The 25,546-nt window shown below is 38.5% G+C and overlaps 1 protein-coding gene across 2 annotated transcripts in view; it reads right to left on the minus strand.

The window, feature by feature from the left end:
• The window catches only part of Man2a1 (mannosidase alpha class 2A member 1), a 179,055-nt gene extending 163,703 nt beyond the window's left edge, over positions 1-15,352 (minus strand). For both annotated transcript variants that reach the window (XM_046460088.2, XM_058584317.1), the window contains exon 1: positions 14,675-15,352. In XM_046460088.2, the coding sequence (XP_046316044.1) occupies positions 14,675-14,818 (144 nt within the window). In that variant the 5' untranslated portion in view covers positions 14,819-15,352. The remainder of the gene's footprint in view (positions 1-14,674) is intronic.
• Between the last annotated feature and the right edge of the window lie 10,194 nt (positions 15,353-25,546).

Consider the following 25,546-nt stretch of genomic DNA (forward strand, 5'->3'; position numbering starts at 1 on the left):
ATACCATGCCATTTCTGTTACTATTGTTCTGTAGTATAGTTTAAGGGCCTGGTACTGTGATGCCTCCTGCTTCACTCTTCTTGCTAAGGACTGCTTTGGGTCTCTAATTTTTCCAAATGAATTTCATGATTGATTTTTCTATTTCTATGAATAATGTCATTTGTATTTTAACAGGAATTGCAAAAACACAACCAATAATAAGTGTTAGCGAGGATGTGGGGGGAAAGGTACATCCATACATTGCTCATGGCACTGCAAGTTGGTACAACCACTATGGAAAGCAGTATGGAGATTCCTCAGCAAACCTGGAATGCAACCACCATTTGACTTAGTTATCCCACTCCTCAGTTTAAACATAAAGGACTTAAAATCAGCATAATATGGTAATGTAACCATATCAGTGTTTACAGAAGCTCAATTCACAATAGCTAAACTATGGAACCAACCTAGATGCCCTTCAACAGATGAATGGATAAAAAAATGTGGTACATATACAAAATGAAATATTACTCAGCCTTAAAGAAGAATGAAACTATGGCATTCGCAGGTAAATGGACAGAGCTGGAGAAAATCATGCTAAGCAAAAAATAAGCAAACCCACCCAAAAAAAACAAAGGCTGACTGTTTTCTCTGATAAGCAAATGCTACTCATCCATAAAGGAGTGTGGGGAAGGCATAAGGAAGAATGAAGTAACTTTGAATTGTGCTGAGGGGAGAAGAGGGGGTAAGGGTGGGAAGGACAGTGGAATGAGATGAACATTATTACCCTATATACATGTATGATTACACTACTGGTGTGACTCTGCACCATGTACAGCCAGAGGAAGGAGAAGTTGTGCTCCATTTGTGTACAATGCATCAAAATGCACTCTCCTGGGATTGGGGATACAGATCACTTGGTAGAGTGCCTGCCTCAAATGCACAAGGCCCTGGGTTCGATTCCCAGCATCACCAAAAAAAAAAAATGCATTCTACTTCCATGTATAACTAATTAGAACAAATTAAAGAAGAAGAAGGAGGAGGAGGAAGATGAGGAGGAAAGAAAGAAAGAGAGAGAGAGAGAGAGGGAGGGAGGGAGGGAGGGAGGGAATTGTGAGCCTGAGTAGCTACAAACCCTACAAACCCCCACAATGCAGAAATGGAAGGAAAGACCATAAACTTCATAAGCTGTTTCCCAGAGGCATAACTTGGTCAAACAAGGCTGTTCACCCACATGAATAAAGAAGGTAGGGAAAGACAGAGTCAGACTTTATGATTAAAAATAATTTTCAGGGAAAGAAACATCAACCCTTTCATCTGAAACAGAGTTTTAAAGTCAATGAATAAAGTGTTTTAAAGCCACTCTCAGACTCTGGTGGGGCAAAGTAGAGATAAAGAAATGACAGTCATTTTCCAGGAAAAAGCCATGGTGACTGGACCAGGGCAATGGAGGTAGAGGAACAGGACAGGATGTGAGAAGATGAATAGACTAGCAATAGGGGCAAGAAAGAAAGAAATTGGCCTTAGTTTTTTGCTGTGACAACTGGGATGAAAATGAGTGGCATTTTAGAGAAACAGGGAATACTGGGGAAGGAACAGATAGAGGGGAAAATATGTTCTGAGCTATCAGATATCTGAATGGTGGTGTCAATTTTAGACATGTAAGTCTGGAACTTAAGCGAGAAATCAAAGCTGAAAATACAAACTTGAGTGATCAGTGCCAATACAAATTTCAAGCAATGGGAACAAATGGGATTACTAACAATGCTTCCATAGATCTGCTTTGTATAATTTTAAATGGCTCACCAGATAATTCTCACACATCCCCAGTTAAGAACCAGCGTATTCAAACTAAATATATAAATATAAGAACTTTGTTTTATATTTCCAATAGGGTATTGTCGTTATTTGCAGAATTCTCTGGTCAGCCACAATTCAGCCCATACATAAAAATTCTCCATTCAGTCAGATCTCAGGCATTTAATATGAAGGCTTTTGGGTTTGACAGAATGATAACCCCTCAAGCACTAACTCCACCAGTTAAAGACACATAGTGTTAAACTCAAAAGGAGAAAAAATGAACCAGGGCTGGGACCACAGTTCTGTATGTATCCCTAACTCTCTATCAGCAAGCCACAGTTACAAATGGTTTTCTAATACTGTTTTTTCCAGATCTGGGAGCTTAACATGCCCAAATTTCTTCCAAGATATTGTCTTTGTGCAGCCACTTCTATATTCAACAAAATAAAAGCCATTAACAGGTGAGCATGAAGAACAGTGAATTATAAAATACCCTACCAAAACACAGAAGCACTACATACTTTGTTCTGGCAAATCATTATTCATGTCACACCTGACAAGGTACTGTGATAACAGAGTATACTTAAATACAGGTAGATGACAAGAATGCCAAATGAGGATTAGAAGAACAACTAGGACTTCCAGTGTGCCCAGGTAGGATATTCAAGGGCCTTGTCACTGCACCTGGGCAAACACTGGGAAGCTGCCAGAATCACTATGGAGGATCCCAGCCCTGACCTGGAATATTAGCACTCCATCTTCTCAACACCCTCCTCCAAAAATGTGGTTAAAATTCCACTTGTTAGCACTTTCTTCAGGCTCTAGGAGACAACTCCATTTCCACACTGTGAGTTTCCAGATGCATGTTTATTTTAAAACCGTATGGCCCCCACCTGCACCAGCCCAATAAGGTTGCATAGAAATTACCTCCTATTGAGGCAACACTTTAGGCACCAAGTTATTACAGAAAGTGAGACTCTAAAAAAACAGACACCCTTTTAAAAACAATTACTAGAAGGGTTTGTAAGTAGGGCAAAATGTCTGGATTATAAAATATTTTAATAAAATGCAGTTTTATTACTTACAAATCCATTTAATAACTACAATTAAGTGGCACTAAGCAAATTAACTATTGAATTCTTCAACTCAGCACTTCCCAAACTATTTTATGGAACACTGTTTTTTTCTTTTTGAAAAACTTTTAAGAACCACATTGGTTTTCCATATAAAACTTATTTTTTGTATATTTATATTCTTATACTTAGGACTTTGAGATAATCTGTCAACAGTGTATCCCATCCAAGAACTGTACCAAAGTTCCTGTGATATACTTTTGCACAGCAACAATCCCCAGGTAACCAGGGTCATGTTGTTATACATCATCTAGACTCTGGTCTGTGTTGATAATCTTCTATTTTTTTTTTTTTGGACACATAATTGTCTCTGTACCTAGAATAATTATGGACTATCTATTTATACTACCTAAACTCATTCCCCATAGATAAAGGACATATATTGTATCTTAGGACCTGCTGAGAAAAGTTATCTCAACATAATATAATGTATTTTACACAAGTAATTTTGGAAAACACAATTTCAATGTAAAAAGAGAATAACTGTCAGTAAAGGAAAAAAACCAATCAACCTAAACAGTATTAGCCTATTAAAATAAAAGCAACTGACATGCCTGAGATCATTTTTTTACACAGAAATAGTCTGGGGGAGCCTCTGAAAGCAGAGTTGTATTAAGTAGAATAATCCACCTCCCTTTTAATCTTATTTATACTAATCATTTCATAAATAAGGCCCTTCAACTTCTTACTAACAAGACAGGTATTTAGGCAAGCTCCAACTGAATTAATATAAATGGTGAATTTCCTGACTATGCTTTATGAGCACCAACGATTCTAAAGTTTTACATATTTTTTACCTACATCTTCCTGTATAAAAATCCATCTGAACCAGCTGGTCTACGTGGGATAGTAAGGAACAGCAAGGCATGACTTAATATATGAGAACATAACAGCAATTTCTAAACATCATACTATCAGCTATAAAAGAAGAGTTAACATTATAAATTTCTGAGGATCTCAAATCTCATTTTTTAAAACAATTATTGGATCTTCTTCCCTTAAAGTTACAAAAAATATAGTGCATCTCAAGTTTTGTCATCATTTGGCCATACATGTGTTCCAGAGGTGGCCCTGGGTCACAGACAGTTCTTACTTTATCAGTTGCCAACCAAGCAAAAGGGGATCTTCTTTACTCAAAAAATAAGAGACAATTCTCAGAAATCTCCCTGACCTTTGAAACAACCTTGAGCTCTGAACCCTGCCATTTGGGGTATTGTCTTTTGATCCTTAGTATCTCTCTCCCTCTTCACCACCTCATCTTCACTCCCCATCCACACAATCTATGTTCTTAGAACTTAGAAAAACTAATCTAATACCAATAAATTGTGCTAAGGATGACAAGGGTCTTTTTAAGTCTCCTACTGAAATGAATCTTTGAAATTATTCCTTATAATAATCTTATCTTTTCTTAGGTATGCTGCTCTATGAGCTGGTTTCTGACAAATTGAATACAAGCTGCTTTATTTTATTAACATCTGCTGCACAATAATCTTAATATAAGAAGTGCAGCTTCTGGCTATAAGAAATGTACTTGGCTCTCTGCTCTCCTTATTGAGCACAGTCCCGGAGTGAGCTCATTCTTTCTCGACTCTGATGATGCCCAGATCAACATCTCCTTTCCTTGCTCTCTGGTCCCAGCACTCCAGCCCATTTGGCTATTTCCACTAACATCCACTTCATTATAATGAAACTGAACTTGGCTTCCAAACCAGCTTGTCTTTCAACCCGTTTGTCTGCAAACAATATAACCCAGTCTCCAATGCCCCAAAGGAAAAAGGTGAAAGAAAATTTTTGACTCAAGCCACCCATCATCATTAGCCTTTTTCATATCTGTTAGAAAGCCCTGGTGCTTCTCTTCACAAAATGTCTCCATACTTTTCTCTCTTTCTACTCTAGCCAATTCAATACTGGTACAGAGATTTACTGCCTTATGTCTGTATTACCTCAAACAGATTCTCAGCTGCCTTCCTGCTTCTGAGTCTTCCTACACATTGCTACCAGAATAATCTAGATTGAATATTCTCTTAGCTTCCAGATCTAAAATTTTCTACAAAATTAATTCTCTAACACTGCTTTTCTCAAGCAGCTGCCTGGCATGCTCAATAATTCTGAGTGGTTTGCTACCATCTAACACATAACTCTTCAGACTGACTCTTGTGGCAATTAATTATCTGGTCCCAAACTATCATGTTTTCCCAACTAGTCTTTACAAGCACCAAACTGATTCCAAAGCAAGACACTCTCCTCCTGTCTTCCCAAGATACCTGGTCCTTCATGATGCCAAAGCTTTGGAAGCATTGCCCTTTACACTAGCAAAGTTCTTCCTTCCATCAAAGTCCAATCAGAAAAGCTTAGCTTCTTTCCCCTCTCCTTTGGTCAACTTTAACTTGGCCATCACCCAAACTTACTTGAGTTTCAGAATTCCTTTTAAGGTCTTTGTCCTTCTATTAAAAACACAAAATAAGATTATGGACTATAGTTTTTTACTCAGTTCCTGAATCCCTGGAATCTAAAACAGTGTCTGGTATACAACAGGTACACCATAAACTTCTATCTATTGACAATAATTGACATTTACTGAGTACTTAATATGTGCCCAGCACCATTCTAAGCTCTATAAATTAATTCATTTAATGAATAATTAAGTAGCTCTTAACTGTCTATAATTGTTTCACATATGGTAGTTTTATTTCCCCAAATAAGTAGGAAGTTCTTTCAAGACAAGAAACATAGTTAACATGAACATGTCTACCACAATTTTCAAAGTACCTAAAACATAGTAAGTTCTCAAATACACATTTGGTATGATATATCAAGACTGAATTATAGGTCAGGATGTATATTCCAGGTATGCAATGATTGGGCAAACTGCTGAGATCTAGTTTATGTGGCTCTGTGCCCTTATGTGAAAAATCAAAAACTAAATTAACTGACCTGGAAGGACCCTTCCTACTCTAAAATTCTACAACAACGTTTTCATATGTAAGACTTCTCTGGGATGCTGATGACTCTTAAAAAGAATGACTATTTTACTGGATTCTAAAATGCAAGTTCAGGATTCTTTTTAATGGAGAAAATAATTCTGAGAATAATTCACAATCTTAGGCTTCCATTCTCTTGTGCTGCTCATAATGTTACTGCCAGGGCCTAGACTCATGAACTCCATATTCCTCCACACCTGTGGCACAAAGGAAAATGAAAGGACTCCTACAAAGGATGTCTTCAGCCCTGTCCTCCTAACCCTGAAAGGAAATAAAATATCACCAGCCCTGTGAACAACAACAAAAATGACAAGACTCCATGCTTTCAATCATGAAAAGCCACAAGGTATCAAAATATTGATGCATGCTGAGTTGTAAAATATTTTAAAATAATGAGATTCAACAGATAGGATTTGATAAGTTCCATTTCCTATATCAATAAGAAAAAGGAAAAGAATTTGAGATAGGAGAAGCAAAAAGCTATACAAGGAAGTCATGGTCCAGATGTAAAGGAAACCCAAAATACAGCATGATTCTTAGCAGCTGGAATATAAAGGAACCCCCTTGCTCTGAGGCTTAGAATATTTCCTTATAAGACATGTTTAACAATGTAAGATTATCCCTCCTTGTCCATTAGGTCAAACTACCTGAAACACAGTAAGCAATATTTATATTATTATAGGTTGAAAATATTCATTGTTTTTAACTTTTCATTATTTAATTGACAAATAACAATTGCATATATTTATCACATACAATATGTTGCTTTGAAATGTGCACGTTGGAATAGCTAAATCAAATTAACATACATTACTTCTAATAATTATCATTTAGATAGTAAGAATCCTTAATATCTACTTTTAGCAATTTTCAAGAATATGATATATTGTTATTTTCAGAGTTACCATATTATATAATAAATCTCTTGAACTTATTTTTTCTACCCAACTGAAATCCTATATACGTTGTTTACTGGTTTTCAACTTTTGTAGCCAACTGATCTAAGACAGCCTATAGCCAGCCTATCTAAGACATTCAGTTTCAGAATGAAATGCAGATAATATAATGCTGGTGGGTATAAAAGAACTGATGGTTCAAGGAGGACAGAAAATGAGAGGGAATAAAAATCAGTGGAAGAATGTGGAGAACTGCCAACTTCCTCTTCTGATACAGTGAAGAGTCAAGATGTTACCCCTAAAGTTGATGAAACATGAAAATAAATGAAATTACATCATTGAAAGTTGTTAGGATATATCAAACAGAAGAATGTAAGAAGAATATAAAACTAACTTTCATAAAATTAGAATGAGGAAGAATTCCTCATCTTTTATAAAGGGGAACAATAGTTTTAAAATGTAACAAAAACGTTTTTTGTTCCAATTTTTATTTACAAATATATATGGTTAGTTAGTTAGATTAGGAATCACTCTTAATGGTAAGAAGTGGGACTCAGAAAAAAATCAACTTGGATGGAGGAGAAGGAAAGAGAGACTCCTCAATTGTCCATGTATACCTTTCGAAACTATCTGAATTTTTACTTAGATATAGATCTGTTCTTTCATAAATGCCTAAGTGTTTAAAAGACAAAAATCATTGCCAAAGTCCCCAGCTCTTCACACTCCTGATTCAGGACAATATGGCTCACTAGCAAGAATACAGCATAAAGTCAGATTTGGGGTATGCTCCACTCTTCAAAAAAGCATTTAATTTTTCTGGGCCTGCTAAGAAAATCAGTGGGAAATTCATTTATTTGCAGGAAAATACACACAAATCTTTATTTGCACAAATACATACATTTAACAATAAAAAAAAAACTAAAAACTTAGCATTAACCTTAAACACCCCTCAATGAGATGAATTTTGGTTCAAACTAAGTATACTGCAATTTAAACATGGTACTATAATCTCTACAAATGCAAGAAGAAGATGATAATATTTAAAAAGAGTGAAGAAAATGGATAAAAATTAGCAGGAATTACTTACTCCTTAAGGAACAGAATAGCAGTCTAGTAACCCTGCTGACAATCTGGTGGTTCTCTACCTCCACACTAGGCAACCCTCAGGATCTCAGAGAGAACTGCCAAGTCCTGTCCTATTTTTATGATTTACTAAGAAGATACCTACACCTGGGATCTACTTCTACAGTACTAACCCACTCAGATTAGACTTGGAATGCAGGTCATCTGTGAATTACAGCAGATTCAAACCACTATAAAGTCATGGTTTTCAATCTTGAAGTCAATGAATTTTTCATAGCTCATGATCCAGAACATTCCTTCCCAAAGCAGTTCTATAGTGAGAAACCTTCCAGTGATAGAAGGGAAACAAATTTAATGCATTAAGCATGCCTGTCCTCTAGCACAGATGTTCCCCAAGGATATGGAAATCTAAGAAACATATATTACACAAGTTTTAAACCACACTCAAAAAACACAAATTTTTACCAATGCTTACTTAATAACCAGTTTATGAGAATTTTCATTTTTTATTTAGTCTGTTTGCTTCAATAGCCCTAAACATATTATTTGCCTCCAATGTTAATGATTGATAGAGAAATATACTTTAAGCCATGAATTGGCAATCTTCTTCTGAAAAGGGCAAGACAGTAAATATTTTACTTTTTGTGAGCCAGAGAGTTTTTGTTCCAACTACTCAATTCTACCACTATAATGTGAAAGCACCAGAGAAAATCTGGAGAAGAATCATCATGAAGCATTATTTAACCATTTAAAAATTTCCAGCTCACACAAAAAAAAAACAGGTAGTAGTCCAATTTGGCTTATGGTTAGCTGACTCAGGCAGATTTTAAGACCTTAGGGACAAAAGAGAAGATATTTACTAAGAACTTCATTCTTTTCCTGCACTCACCTCCATCCTCCTTTCTTAAAACTTGCTATTGAGAAGACAAAATGAACATAAGGAAAGCCTCTTCCCACTTTATTTCCCAGTTTCTTTTCCTGCCTTCCCTCATCTCATAAAGGCACATAAAATATGATAACCAGAATCATCAGAATTAAAACAAAGGATTACACTGAAAAAAGTAAACAGTCTGCCTGAGAAACTTTCGGAATCTCAAATTAATTATGCATATGATTTTATAACACTTTATAATTAATCAATACATTTTATCTTCCTATGATAAAAGGCAAGGTAATAAACCAAGACTACTGAGACCTCTAATTCCACCTGTACAAAGTAAAAGATGATCTCTTTACCAAGATCTGACCGTTATGTTTTTTCTCAGAATATATATGTCCAGGTGGTAAAGATTAGAAAAAAATCAAGTTTCATTATAATAAACTTACATTTTTTTCTTCAACTTGTATATGAACATAATCTAGCCTTATGTTTTCTGTAACATGTTACAATTTAGAATCTTAAATATGTAAGTGAATTTTAGGCCCAGAGAAAAATACAGTTCATACGTCAAAAAAATGCTAGTTATCCTTTTGAGTATTGAAATTATACCTTTGATCACTCTTTCCTAAAATGCAAAATGCTAACAAAGTGCACTGGGTACAAAGAAAAGGCCTTTGGCTTGACTGTAGCAAAAGTGATTTTCAATGGGAACAATTTCCCCACCACCCCCACAGTAGATATTAAGCAATATCTGGAGACATTGATTGCTACAATTGGGAAGAGAAAGAAAACAGTGCTGTTGCCATATATTGGAGTAGACAGCAGCGATGATGCTAGACATCCTACAAAGCACAGGACAGTCCCCAACACCAAAGAATCCTCATATCCAAAATGCCAATAGCAAAGAGGTTGTAAAACCCCAGGACAGAGGCAGAAAAAGATAGAATATGTGCAGTTTTAAACTAAAGTGCTCCAAGAGCAATCTTTTCCTTAGAAAACAATATGTTAGATTTAGAAGTTTAACACTAAAATATTTATAAGATTCTTACTATGCATTTATCTGCATCTAGAATACAAATAGCATTATCTTAAATGCACTCTCAGATAACACCAAGAGATTCAGAGTTTAATCAAATGATTTACTTCCTTCCTATCATAAGGCAAATTTAGCAATACTTACTAAAGCACAGGTGTGAGCTCCATTACAATACCATCAACCCTCTAAACCTGTTTGAACCTCAACATGGTTTCTTAAAATTAGCAGCTTGTCTTAATAACTAAAACCAAAACCCATTTTAGCTCAAATGTTCTACTTCCTCTCCCGATCAAACTACTAACAGCAATTATAAGAATCAGCAAAATTCACTCTCCTTAGTTCTATGTGAACTCTTGATAAAAATCGCTGCTACCAGGAACCTGACTACCAATTCAGAACTGGCCAAAAATGCAATGAGGCCTTTATCATCCAGCAACCACAGATAACCAAAGCTGTTAGGTATCCTCCCACCTTCTTAAAAGTCTCTCTATGGACCTGGGAAACAACAAGGGAAAACTTAAAGCTACAGAGTAAAAACAGATAAGAGTAGAGCAGGTGATCAGCACCAGCCACTGAACTACTACTTCAAGAAATGTCTCAACACTTCTGTCTTTTAAAAAAGATACATGGTTTTATAGCTCTCATAAAAAGCAACAGTTGACTGAGATTAAAAACAACAACAAAAGTGGTCATTTTCAATGTTCTGTCCATAGTCCAAATATCCCGTAATGCTAATTAATGAATAACAGAAAATACCCTTTCAATAAACAGTCATTACATCTTTGTGACTATAAAGTGTTTGTTCAAGCCCTGAACCCAGTGTTGATCTGGGAACAATACATTCAAATCAATTAAAATAATAAAATGAAACCTCACACCAAAGGCAGTCACCAGTATCTAGCACAGTTGGTTCATAGAAGTTTAGGTCTCAGAGTCCCACAAGACTGTTGGACTCAAGAGGGAAACCGCAAAGGGATTTAAAGTTCTGAATTCCTAACTGTCACCTCTGTCAAAGTTCCACCACTTTCCAAAAGCTCTCAAGTCTTGTATCACCTAAAAGGAGACAAATGATCAGACACAAATCTGATCAACTCAGGGCAACAAGTGCTACCATTTATAAATACAGTGCACTGGAAAGAGGGGAGAAGATCATATTTTTCCTATATGTCATTCATAAGATTTACAGATTTGTAAAAACAACAAAGAAAAAAAACTGAGGATCAAGGTCCTAGTTATACTTATTGTCATAGGTCAACTTTTTTTTTTTAAGTTATTTATTTTTTTTAGTTTTTAGGTGGATACAATATCTTTATGTGGTGTTGGGGATCGAACCCAGCACCCCACGCATGCCAGGCGAGCGTGCTACCGCTTGAGCCACATCCCCAGCCATAGGTCAACTTTTATTAAGGTCTACTGTGTTGGACTCAAAAAATACTAGTGTTATATAGCCAGGAAGCACTTTTTAAAATGTGTATTATAATGCCATTATAGAAGTTAAAGGGAATAAAAGGCATAAATGTCCCTACCTTCTAAGGACTTATAATCAAATACTTATGGAAACTAGAGTGTTCCATACTTGATAAATATCATAAGGTTTGAACTTGATTTTCACATTTTCCACCAGAATCTCAGCTTCTATAGAGACTTACAAAAGCTAACATTAATCTCGATGGTCATATGATATTCCTGTTATTTAAAAATTGATTATTTGTGATACAAAAATTGATTGTTTTAATTCTCCAGATCCAAACATAAGACATTAATAAGACTTGTTATTACTCATGCTGAAGATAGTAAGCAACTTATGAAATCTTCCTGGGAGAATGATGAAGACTTTCAGGGAGACCTTAACAATGTTTCTCCTTTTCATCTATTCAAATTATTACAACTGACCATAAAGCATTTTCAGGAGATTACTGTTCTGGCCAGCCTCTGATCCAGAGTGGAATTTTTACTATTAATCTTGAAACACACACACAAGCTAAAAGAATAAGCCACCTGTTGCTGACAGCCTTCAAAGGAATTCTCCCTGGAAGCACAAGGGGAAAGCCCTCCAAAGAATTGGAGCAGGCAGTTCCCAAGATGAAAGTGGAGTACCCTGAGTGGGCCCATTCCTTCCCTAGAAGTCTGGTCAAGTGGTGGAAAACACAAAGTCAGGGAAGGAGAGAAAAAGAACAAAGGCCCAAAATACAGCAAAGAGATTTCTCTCAATTTTGGATGGTCTTTAAGTAAACATACCTTGCTTACAAAATGGAATTTATACCTTACTGAAGATTCTATATCAACTGAAAGAAAACTAAATGGACAATACAGAGAAACTCATACTTTCTAGATACATTATTCTATGAGGCACCAAAAAATGACATACAATGGCAGACTACCTTGGTTCTACTAAAATTCAGGAATTCAGTATGCAAACTCATAAGAGAAATATACAGCAACCCACTTTCGCTGTGTTTGGTGTTATTATCAATTAAGAGCAACATACAGAGGTCATGAAAAAATAAAAGAATCAATTCACATGCTGTATGCTATGCTGCATAATGATTTTCACCACTCTGTTTAGTTGTGAAATAAGCAGGGAGATTCTGGGAAGATAGAAATCCCAAGCACTAAATGTTTCAGGAAAAGAACCACATTCATTATGGCTTTACAATAAAAGTTCCTTTAGAAAAGAAAAAAAAAAAAAAGGCGTAAGCTAAGGTTCCACAGAGCAACATGTTGCTCCACTAGGTCTTTCCACAAGCAAGCAGAGGCCTAAACTATAGGCAAAGGATTCTCAAATGTCAGGACAGCAGAGTGGCCAAGAGGCTACACTCCAAAAGCTGCCTGTTCAAATCCTAGCTTTTAGCTGTGTGACCCTGGGCAAGATAATCTCTTCTGTGCCTTCTTTTCCACACCTACTAGGTGGTGGTTGTACCAATCAAGTTTATTATGGAATACGCCCAAGCTAATGTCAGATAGGAAAAAGTGAAGCTCATAAAGTCTACCTACTTGGGGATTCAGTGGCCCGCCAACACTCAACCAACACTTCCTCCTACAGTGAAAATTCAACAGTAAAAACTTGAGAAAGACAACCTTAACTACAAAAACCACCTTCCAAACCCTCCCCCTCTTAACCACAAAGCACTACACACACACTATGCCCTTCTGTTCTAGCAGCCACTATCCCTTTCCACCAAATGCTTTAACTTTAAGCAGAACCTAAGCCCATTACTGAGCACTAGAGATAAATATTAAAATACTGGAATTAACTTTGCTTAAGATTTCCTAGTAAATGAATGAGTCAATCATTCTTTAGAAACAAAGTAAAACGTCAAAGTTGCCAGAGAACCCCAATGCAGATGTTTGCATAAATCATTTTCAAGTGATCACCAAGCCAAAAGTCAATGTACATTACTCAAGACAACACTTTAAGTAAATCAGTTTTTATGGTTTTCTTCCTGTAATGGAGAAAATTCTGAAAATAAGGGGAAAGTAGGAAAACAGTAAGTTTAACCCCAAAATTACACAACATATCAAACAAAGCTTAGAACTCCTTTTTCTCTCTGGCTTCAGAGGGTTTACTTTTTGTCACACTGTTTTCTTCAACCTTATCAACAAGCACTGGGTAAACTGTAAACTCGAAAGTTAAAATCAGCCCACAGTGTTTGTTAAATATTTTCTCTATCATTCAATCTAGGGGAAATGGAAGCTTGTAAAAATTCAAAACATCTGCCTACGGGATATTTAATGTGGCTCACTTGCAAAATATTTTGAGTGCTCTGAAAAGATGACAGAATCCATAAGAGAGTCTTTTCTCACCTTCACAATAATTCAAGTAAAGTTTGTATATTAATTTCAATGAAATCCAGGCCATTTGCCCTAGCATGTCAGAAGAAAGGGCAAGGATACTTTTGGTCATTTAAGCTGTCACACACACACACACAAAAAAAAAAAAAAAAAAAACTAAAACATCCACGCATTCGCGGCCTAGATTTCTCTGTGCCTAAGAAGTCAAATAGTTTCTAGATTAGCCTGACAGCATGAGTTCTTCAGATTCATTCATTACAGGTCACACAATATTTACTTGTACTGAAATTTCCTAAGTGTACAGGTCATTGGAAAAGAGCTACAAACTTAACTTTCAATGTCGTAGGGTACCCTTCCAAATAGAACCGGTTGCGTCGTTTTACTTATTTTTGGTAACTACATAAAAGATTTGAGTCGCGTCGTTTTTCTAACTCATTTGCCAATCTGCCACCGGGAGCAGGACTGAGCGCCCCACAGCTTCCGGCTGTAGTATAACACACGCTTCCTCACTCGGCTCCCCAGGTCTGCTCAAAACCAACCCTATGTAACAGCTGAAGAATGACGACACTAAACTCTACCCTGAGATCCACATGAAGAGGGCTACAAAATGAAATAAACTTTTGTCTCTTAAGCGACCATAAAGGAAAAATGTTAAATAAAAAAATAAAATAAAATAAAAGGCCAAGTGTGGTTTGTTTGATCAATTTCCACGACTGGTGCGCTCAGGGGTCTGTGCTGGCGCGGGCAGCTTAACCCTGGGTGATCCCAGGGGCTATCACAGCGATGCTGCTGCAGAAGGGGTGCCTCTCGGTACACCGGTTGCCCCAACCAGCAGGTACCCAGGCCGGGGTATGAGGGCCAGAACATGCCCACTTCCCTCGAGCGCTATACTGCCACCGCACGCCGCCAGACACTTTGTTAACTCAGCGTGCCCGGGAGGAGGAGGTTCCCGGGTCGTGGTCACCGCAGTCCGAGCTTCAGAACCCTGGCTGAAGGAGTCTCGGCCTCACCCTGCCCTGGCGCTGAGCAGCCAGTAACCACAGGCCCTCAGCTTACCCACTTAGAGCCAAGCGTCGTGGCTGCCTGGTGCTTACCTGCGGATAGGAGCCCTCGCGGCGCGGGCTGCTAGGGTAGTCTAAGTGACCCCTGTCCAGCATCAGGTAGAGCGAGAAGATGACCACACAAAAGATTGCGCTGCCGAACACGGTGAACTGGCGGCTTAACTTCATTTTCCTCATAGACTCAGGACCCGGACACCGTCCTCACTCGGAGAAGGTGGAGGACTGTGGACTCTAGAAAAGGCCGCCGGAGGCTCCCTGCTCCCAGGTTGCGCGCTCTAGGGTAACTGGTGTGGGTCCGGACAGCCCTCCGCACCTCGTCTCCGGCGCCACCAAGCGCCCTGGGCCTTCGCCCTGGCCCACTGCCCTCCCCGGGGCAGGCGTTCCCCTCGAGGCGGAACTCGCCTACAGTGGGGAAGGGGCTCCCACAAACTTAATCTCCAGCTCAGCGCCGACACCCGGCAGGGCGCGCCTAGCAGGCGGAGAGAGGTCGTTGTCCGGACTTCCTGCCACCACCGCCCCAACTGAGCCGGCAGGAAAAGTTTTCTCGACGAGGGCAGGCGTGTCCTCCTCACCCAGAAAACGCGCGGGTTCCGCGGCTCCGAGGCCGGCCGCGCACAGCCAGGTCCGAAGAGACCAGAGAAAAGGAACTAGATCGGGAGGAGCCGAGCCACACAACTTAGCTCCGGGACGACCGGACCCGCCCCCGCGGCACCGCCCCCGCCTTCCCCGACCGAGCCCCTTCCTACTGCTGCCTCTGCCGCCTCTGCCACCGCTGCCGGGGCCGGACCGGGGTGCACCCTGGATGCCGGGGCTTATGGATCGGACAGGAGTTTCCTCAGGGTGCGCGTCCGCTCACCGGCCTCTCCCGCCCCGCGCCCCTACCTCCCCGCTCCGGGACCCGGGCTGCACTGGGAGGGTGCAGGGGACGGGCGGCGGCGGCGCGGGGAGGAGGAAAAGGAGAGCAAGCAGGAGAGGACCGTCCCCGGAGAGAAGCCCGCGCCAGCTGTAGCCGTGAAACACCCCTTCCTTCCCGCCCCCAAACGCGGAGATGGCGGCGGCAGCAGCGTGAGGAAGCACCGGTTTTCCAGTGCCACTGGGCGCTCGAGCACCGCCAGCCACAAGCAGAAGACCGCGGCGGCGCGGCAGCGGCTGGGTCAATAGGCGCCCGCAGCCCCGGAGCAGAGCGGGCGGCTAGCCCCGCCCCCTCCCGACGCGCCGGGATGAGGGGGCGGGCCCCCCGGCGCCCAATCACGGCGCGCCGACCGCCGGGCCCGCCCAGGCAGTAGGAAGACCTCAGGAGGCTTCTATGACCTGGGAGGCGGATTTGCAGGAGTTAAGGGTAGCAATAAGCTGCATTCGGGTTTGCTCCAGCAGACCTTGTTCCACAGGGTATATATCCTTACTCCCAGTGCCCCTTTTGCTGCTCAGGTTTTCTATGCTGGAACACCCAGATTCAGCACGACTTAGAAGGGTATTCCGTGAAGGGTTGTAAGAAAAGAAGAAATCTCAAAATTCTGTTTGACTTATCTTTTCCTCCTTTGTTTTTGGTGTCATCCTGGTGAAACCTGGGAGAAAAGGGCATGCCAAAGGCCCTTCCAGACAGAAGTAGGCATCTGCCAACGAAATCTATAAGAACAATCTGAGAAGTGATGCTTGTGCGGATTATTGATTTTTTGCCTTTCGGCTTCAAATTCACCCTTTTTTACTGCACTGTGAAAATGGATCTGGGCCTTTTAAATAGGTTTTTCTTTGCCTTCTGGGACTGAAGCTTTGTCAGTAGAGGGCGCTGAAGAGATATTACAGGAAGAAAAGAACTCTGTGCTTCCTGATTTTGGTGTATTGGTAGGCAGGTTCTTGCTGCATACCTAGGTTTCCTCAGCTCTGAACTCCTGTATGGCTTGGTGGCCAGAACAGTTTTATAGTGTGAGACACTACTCCATAAATAGCTTCCCTGGCACCCGGGAGGAAATTTGCATCAAGTTCCAAAAGGCATATTTTCAACAAGTTTTGCAGACTTAGCACCATAGTGACTTCTCTACTATTCAATTAGCCAGCCTTTGACTCTCCAAATAAAGTCTAGATCTTAGTTGTAGGAGGGACAGGGGATCTTCCTTAGCCCCTCTATCACTCAGCCCAAGGATTAGTTATGAGGTTAGCTCCCTGGTAGCTACTATGTCTATATTTTCTAGGTTTCTTTTTTTATATGTATACATATTTTAGTTGTAGATGGACATAATGCCTTTATTTTATCTTTGTGTGGTGCTGAGGATGGAACCCAGTGCCTTCCACATGCAAGGCAAGCACTCTACAACTGAGCCACAATCCCAGCCCCTCTCTAAGGCTCTTTTTACTAGTGAATCCCTCATTAATCAAATCTCCTATTATAGTTAATAATTATTTTTATCAAGACTTTCCTGTCTAGGAAATAGGCCACATGAGATAGACCTGCAAAGATGAACTTGAGCTCCTTGCCAAAGAGAGGTGGAATCTAGTCATTCATGGCATGCAGAGCATCTCAATTAAGTAATCACCTATGGTTTATTCTGATGAAGTGCCAACTAAAGCAAGAAGCTTGGGGACCAAGTACCAGCTACATTTGACAGCTGGGGCTATAAAGGTGATTATCAGGACTATGGTACAGAAAGATTCTTTTGAGTGCTTCTGAATACTTATAAACAGAAATGACAAGCACAGATGCATTATTAACACTTGGAGTTATGGTGTAAGAACCAAAAAGATTTTATAGAAATTCTGAAATATGGGGCTGGGGATGTGGCTCAAGCGGTAACGTGCCCAACTGGCATGTGCCGGGCACTGGGTTCAATCCTCAGCACCACATAAAAATAAAATAAAGATGTTGTGTCCACTGAAAACTGAAAAATAAATATTAAAAAGTTCTCTCTCTTCTCTCTCTCTTTAAAAAAATTCTGAAATAATCTCTTACTTATTGTAACAATGAGAATAATATTGCTGAAAATAAAACACAAAATTTTAATTTTCAGATTACTGAGTTATAATTACTATTGAATTCACAAGCATGACAAGTTTCTCTATAAAAGTTAAGATATTAGTTGGTAAATAATAGGATCCAAAGATTGGAATGAGTTGGATGCAAATGAAACTGACAGTCTGATATCCATCCACCCAAGTCACTCAGCCTCTCCTACCAGTAGAAGTAGATTGCCCTCCAGTGTCTGAGGAGACTAGTATTCCTCTGCTTGAATACTAGGAATACTAGGAGACTAGTATTCCTCTCCTTATTTTGTGATAATTCTCACATGTATTTCTCTAAAATATTCATCTTTTCCATCAAAGCCATCAGAAACATCTTGCCTTGAGAGGGATTTCTCATTCTCCTCAAAACCCAACACAGGGCTGGGGATGTGGCTCAAGTGGTAACATGCTTGCCTGGCATGCACGGGGCGCTGGGTTTGATCCTCAGCACCACATACAAATAAAATAAAGATATTGTGTGCACCGAAAACTGAAAAATAAATATTAAAAAAAATTCTCTCTTCTCTTCTCTTCTCTCTCTCTCTCTCTCTCTCTCTCTCTCTCCCACAATCACCCTCTAAAGCCATAATACTCATAACTATGGTCAGTTCTCAACATGCTCCTGGGGAATAAATTCACACTCTTATGTGGGGAGAGATAATTTATACACCAGAATAACTATAATACTTTGCTAATATTTATTGGCAGAAACTTGGAGACCATATTAAGAATTGCATTCTAAGGGTGTCAGATCACAGAGGATGGAATATAATGCTAAATTGAACCAAATTTATTGTGTGAAGTTAGCTGATGCAGCTAGGGGTGGCTCTAACAACTTGATTGGTGAAAATGTGGACTCAGTGGTGACAGACAACTTATGAGACTGAGATGCCAGCACTTGATGACATGAAATAGAACAAGGAATCCAGTGGTTTAGGAAAATAAAGACATCTACTGGATTTATTATATGTAACTTGCACATCCATTCCCCAGATGTGTTCCATGCAAAGACCCAAAAGACATGCCCTTCACTGAAGCATTGAAACATATATTAGTGAGGAGAACACCTGCATCTTTGAAAATCTCTTTGGATGCTTCCCTCCATAGGTCAAGTATGACTATAGAAAGTACCTGTCGAGATTAGCTCCCTGGTTTCAAACGGGGATGACAGAATCCAAGGACATCAGAGGACTTGAAGCATTTAATTAACAAAGACAATTGGTCACATCTACCTTAAAAGATAGCAGGCAGTCAGACTTCATTGGCACACAGAGATGTACTGGGAACAAAATAGATAGGAAACATAGGGAATTGCTTAATATTTCTAACAGGTAAAGCACTAGGTCAGGTAGCCAAAATCTGACTTGAATTGCTGTAATGGACCGTCACAGCCTCTCATGCAGTTTTCAGACCTAAATCAATTCACAAACCCAGAATCCTTTGTTTGAGTCTGTATCCCCTTTAGGAAGGACCTTGCTCCGTTGCCACCATACACACAATGTAACATAACATGAGCCTTCCCCTAAAAGACATGTGGTTATTTACTAGAATGACTGTACATTGGTGAAAAGGATATATATACAGATCTTTTCAGGTTCATCAGATATGCTCTCGATCAGTGCTAATTCCTGGGCACACACACACAAAATAAAATCACTATGACCCTCCAACTGAAGTTGAAGTTTATCTTTCTCAGGTGATGGGTGAAGTTTTTGCTCATGCCCAACTCATAGTTGGTTCTGGTTAGTTCAGCTGGCCAGCACATCAACTGTGTAGTTACTTTTTCAAGTCTTGAATGTATAATTAGAATAGACATACATAGCTACAGACAGAATTCCCACATTGGTTTGCTTACCCATGGAATGAGAGTCTTTATAGTAGGAAGAGCTAAGTGAAAGCTCCTGAAGTTTTCACTCTCACTGGGAAGATTGTGGGGATTAATGCCAACACATAAGAAAGAAAGAAAGAAAGAAAGAAAGAAAGAAAGAAAGAAAGAAAGAAAGAAAGAAAGAAAGAAAGAAAGAAAGAAAGAAAGGAAGAAAGGAAGGAAGGAAGGAAGGAAGGAAGGAAGGAAGGAAGGAAAGAAAGAAGGAAAGCAGGAAAGAAAGAAAGAAAGAAGGAAAGAAAGAAAGAAGGAAAGAAAGAAAGAAAGAAAGAAGGAAAGAAAGAAAGAAAGAAGGAAAGAACAGGAGAAGTGATGCCTATCGTATTCCCATTCAACTCACCAGTTTGGCCAGTGAAGAATTGATTTAGGAGAATGATGTAGATTTTTATAAACTTAATCAGGAGGTGATTTCAATTACAGCAGCTGCCCCACATATAGTGTCTCTTTTGAAACAAATCAACACAGCACCTGGCATTATGTGTACAGCTATTGATTTGCTTAATACCAATTTCTCTATACCTATTTGTAAAAACCACCAGAAGAAGTTTTACCTGGCAGAGCCAAAAGTATGCCTTCATAGTGTTGTCTTAGGTGTATAGTATTCTCCTTAATATAATACACCGAGATATTGGTCATCTTGACATTCCATAAAATATCATTCTTGTTCACTACATTGACAGCATTATGCTGATTGGATCTAATGAGTAGAGAAAAGGCAAGTAGCTTACATGGCTTAGCAATATATATTTGAACTAGAGAGAAGAACATGATCAGAAAGGAGTATGTATGAGGTGACAATTCTAAAATACTCATCTGAGGCTTAGGATATGTTCTAAGATGGTACAAACTATACAGGAAGAAACCACTGAGCCACTGTGACATGATTCACAACAGATGGTGCAGTTTAGAAATGGTGATTTGTGGAGAAAGGGTGAGGAAATTGCAGCAAGACTGGTCATACCAATTGCATGACTACAGAAAAAAAGTGTTATAAGTTGCATTGCATCTCAATAAAATGCATACTTTTACCTCTCAACCCTCAATACCTGAGAATGTAATAGTATTTGGAGAAAAAATATTTAGAAAGGTGAGTTAAATGCAGCCATTAAGCTAGAGCCCTAATCCACTCTGACTGGTATACTTATAAGAAGAGACACATGCACATGGAGAAAAGACCATATGACAGCAGAGTGAGAAGGTAGCCATCCTCAAGCGAGCCAAAGTTTGGTTCCTTAATAGGACACTTCAGTTTTGAACTTCTAGGATGCTGTTAAAAACTAAGTTTTGTTATAACAGTCCTAAATACATATATTAATACAGAAAACTTTTACAACTCATATATCTGATAGGGGGTTGATATTCAAAATATTCAAGGAACCCATACAATTCAATAGAAAATTTAAAAACCCAAACAATACAGTTAAGAAATAGGCAAAGGACTTAAATAGACATTTTCCAAAGAAGACGTACAAATAGCCAACAGGTATATCAGAGATCTACACATCAAAACTACAAAAAGATTGCAGCAGGACTCACACCTCACACCTGTTATGATAGCTTTTAGAAACATAAAATGATAAGTATTGGTGAAGATGTATAGTATAGAAAAGAGAACCCTTTTATGCTATTGGTGAGATTAGGAATTGGTACATCCATCATGTTTCTTATCCCATCTTATTATGGAAAACAGTATGGAGATTCTTCCTAAAAATTAAAAATAGAGCTATCATATGATCCAGCAATCCTACTACTCTAAGAGTATAATCCAAAGAAAATTCTCTTTTTTCAGAAAACTATTTTGGATCATTTTGATTGTTTCTTACACCATTAAAATAAGATTTTACTACCTATTTATATAAAAAAGTATTTTTCTTATTGTTACTAATATATGTTAGATAATTGCTCTCCAGTGTTCATTCCAACATTATTCACAATAGCCAAAATTCCACTTTGGAATCATCCTAAGTATCCATCAATGGATGAATGTATAATGAAAATATGGTACATAATGTAATGCTATCCCACCTCAAAAAAAAATGAAATTCTGTCATGTATGACAATGTAGATGAACCTGGAGGACATTATGCTAGGTGAAATAAGAAGACAAATACTGTATGACCTCAATTATATGTGAAATCTAAAGAAATCAAATTTATAGAAATAGTAGAATAGTGGTTGCCAGAGGTTGATGAGATGGAGGAAATGGGGACAGATTTTTGTGTATAATCTTTCAGTTATAAAATATATTCTGGATATCTAATATATAACTGGGAAATTATAATTCATAAAAAATGTATTGTATAATTGAAGTTTATGAAGAGGGCAGACCTAAGTGTTCTCAAAACACACAGAAAAATGATAAACGTGAGGTAATAGATATGTTAATGGGATGAATCATAATTACTTTATAATGCTTATGTATATCAAAATAGCATGTTATATCCTTAAATATACATAATTTTTATTTGTCAATTATGCCTCAGTAAAGCTGGAAAAATATAGATAGATTGATTGATAGATAGACAGACATATAACATCCTGATTTCCCCACACTAATTTCAGAACTAATATGGGACCATCCTGGGCTATAATCTTTTGCTTTGAGGAAGAAAAGTGAGGTAACAAGTGACGTGTTAGAAGAGCATTCCCCAGATGCCCTCCAGTTTTTCTGGGGAAGGGGAAGAGGGGTGTGATTGAGAGGTGAAGCAAGGAGAGAACATTTGAAATAGCTGCCATGGGACATAAAGAATGGATCCATATGGATAACTAGACAGCATTGTCTTGTGCTGGAGCAACTTTATAGCCTTGTCATCAACCTGTGACTTGAGAACTCAAGAAATAAGCACTGTGAGAATGATCCTGAAAGTGGTCTTTCTACCAGGATACAAGAGCAATGGCTGACAAAGGAAAATCAGTGCTGGGAGCATGTTACATATGTATATCTCTGTCCTCTTCTCTACAGATCTAAATATACTTTTGAGTGGAGATTTTGTTAAGATGAGTACTCATTAAGATATTTTGAGTTCTTTTGCAAGATTATTACCTCTAACAAAAGTGATTGACTTCAGTTAAATTGTCCATGCTATTAGTGAGTAATGGACATGAACCAGTCAGAGTTACATGTAACTTCAACATTGTAAGATTTGTATGAATTAGAAAAGGAATCAGATGTGAAATGATATGGGCCTTGCCCTCATGTAACTTATAGATATGGGGAAATAAATCTCTGTATTTTCCAGTGTTCCTATAAAAAGCTCTAGCCTCCTGGGCCACAGAAATATAAAAACTATAGAAAATGTTTACTTTCACTTTTCCTAGATACATCTTCTCATAAAATAAGGCTTAGATCTGTAGCTATTTGTTTCACTGATGACAGAGCTAACTATTCTTATCCAGAGGGAAAATAAAACTTCTCTCATTTTCCCCAAAGCAAAAGATCACAACCCAGGATGGCCACTTTGTTAGTTCTCCAAGGAGTGCCTAGAGTAAGGTTTCTGGAAAGTTTAGGTCTACCCCCATACTTCTGGTGATGAGAGGGTCTATATCTATACAACAGCTTCAGATTACATATGGTCATACCTGAAAAATCTGTCTCCCCCTTCAACTGCTACTGTATGTCTACCTGAGTTTCTCAATTGCCTAAATAGATCCTATGTAAGATAAAAGATTAGAAGAGGGTAGGAGCAAAGTTAGAAGAATTTGAGAATATTTTATAATTGTGATTGTATAAACTTAAAAAGAATGAAGGGTTCAATCTTTTTATCCCCTCTACCTGTTGGGAAAATCAATCTTCCAAGGCCCCTAAGCATTCTTATGCATTCTTTCTGGATGTGCATTCTTACCCCTACCCATTCTTTATTTTTATGATTTTTTTTTATTTTAAAAATTTGTTCTAATTAGTTATACATGACAGCAGAATGCACTTTAATTCATTGTACACAATGGAGCACAACTTTTCATTTCTCTGGTTGTACACAATGTAAAGTCACACCATTTGTGCAAATCACACATATATCTAGGGTAATGATGTCAGTCTAATTCCACCATCTTTTCTATCCCCATGCCCCCTGCCCTCCCCCACTTCCACTCCCCTCCCTTCCCTTTCTAAACTGTGGAAGCAACCTAGATGCCCTTCAATAGATGAATGGATCAAGAAACTGTGTTATATAAATACAATGGAATATTACTCAGCATTAAAAGAAAATAAAATTATGGCATTTGCAGGTAAATGGATGGAGTTAGAGAATTTCATGCTAAGCAAATTAAGCCAATCCTGCAAAACCAAAGGCCAAATGTTTTCTCTGATAAGTGGGTGCTGATCCACAAGAGGTGGGGGGGGCATGGGAAGAATGGAGGAATCCTAACCACTCTTAACTTGAGTTGCTTCTCAGTTTTGTCTTTGCCATGAGTGACCTTGAGCAACCAAGTATTATTTCCTTCCAAAGAGCAAATTAGCTTACCATTTACTATGGAAGCAGTAGAGTTCCCAAGTTCTATCTTCTTTGGATGTGATACAAATCCATTCTGTATGTGGCATCCACCTGGACCTCAGACCTTGTGGGATTTGGAGAGCATGGAAAATTGGCACTAACATTATACACCACTTTTACAAGTCCCTTTGTCTCTTATTCAAATGTCTCGTGTTTTCTGCTGGCATCTATTAAACAGTAATAGGCTACAAATGCTTCACAGATCCTGGAACTACCACCTATCTAAGAGAATCTTGATATTGTAGGCATAATCTCTATCTCTCTCTGCCTTTCTTCCCATGAAAGGAAGCTGGGAGAGGGATGAGGTCAAGTAGCATAATCAACTGCTGAGAGGGAGGTGGGGGAAGGGATGTCTTTTCTTTGTAATCCTTCTCACTATTTGAATTTATTTGTGGACTGATTTTATGTTCTCTCTCTCTCTCTCTCTCTCTCTCTCTCTCTCTCTCTCTCTCCCTCCCTCCCTCCCTCCCTCTCTCTCTCTCTCTCTCTCTCTCTCTCTCTGTAGAACAACAATCTCTTGGAAGTCAAAGACCTTGTGATTTACCATTATATCTTAATGAGTAAAGTAGTGCCTAAAAATATTGAGGGTTAATAAATATTTGTTGAATGAATTAATAATTATCTGGGCCCTGAGCCATCAGTTGGGGGTGGACTGATGGTTCTCCTAATGGGTTGCACTGGCTCATAATAGAAGTCTGTTTGCTCTTGTACTGCATTTAGAGCTATTCTTTTAATCTTTGTGAATCAACACTAAATCTTTTATTCCTGTAAAATGCTTAAAGAAAAAACAACTCTTTAACGAGAATTTCTTAAAAAAAAAAAGTATTTTACTAATTAATCTTCTCAATCACTAAAGGCACTCCAATGTGAGAATAGAAAGAAATAAAGTGAATATCTACTCTATTCTAGGTGCTTTATTGGGTTGGCTTATTTGATCATTACAATTATATAATATTCATTTATTAACACCTATTTTACATATAAGGAAACAGATATGGAGAGGTTCAATAACTAGTGTTAGAATACAGTTACTAAAAACAGCTTGGTTTTTCTGGTTTCAAAACTCCTTTTCTTTGTTCCAGCATGGTTTACAGTTATGATACTTTATACCTTGTGTTACAGTGAATATATTTTCAAAAATAGTATTTAAGAATTAACATTTAAGATTGTATAGTCAGTCTCAGTGTAAAAATATAGGAACTATCCTAGGTGTTTCAAACAGGAAGTCACTTAATGGTGGATGCTTAAATAAACCTTTTCTGGATTGGAGAAAGGGGCTCCAGATGAGCCTTCAAGAGTGGTCCCCAGTATAATACAGAGTCAACTATCACTAGAACTCATACCTCTGATGTCTCCTGGGCAAGATTCTTACCCCATAAGTTCAAGAACATAACTCTATGAAACAAGGTGGTGTAAAAAAAAAAAAAAAAAAAAAGCTACCCTATTACAATTGCCACAACTGTTTATTGTCTTCTAGGAGACTGAATAATGGACCATGGAACACCGCTGCAAATAAAAAAAAAAAATGCTTCTGTG

This window comes from Marmota monax, unplaced genomic scaffold, assembly GCF_021218885.2.
Source record: "Marmota monax isolate L192 unplaced genomic scaffold, Marmota_monax_Labrador192_F-V1.1 WCK01_AAM20220418_F8-fsc00006, whole genome shotgun sequence".
In the NCBI taxonomy this organism is placed as follows: Eukaryota; Metazoa; Chordata; class Mammalia; order Rodentia; family Sciuridae; genus Marmota; species Marmota monax.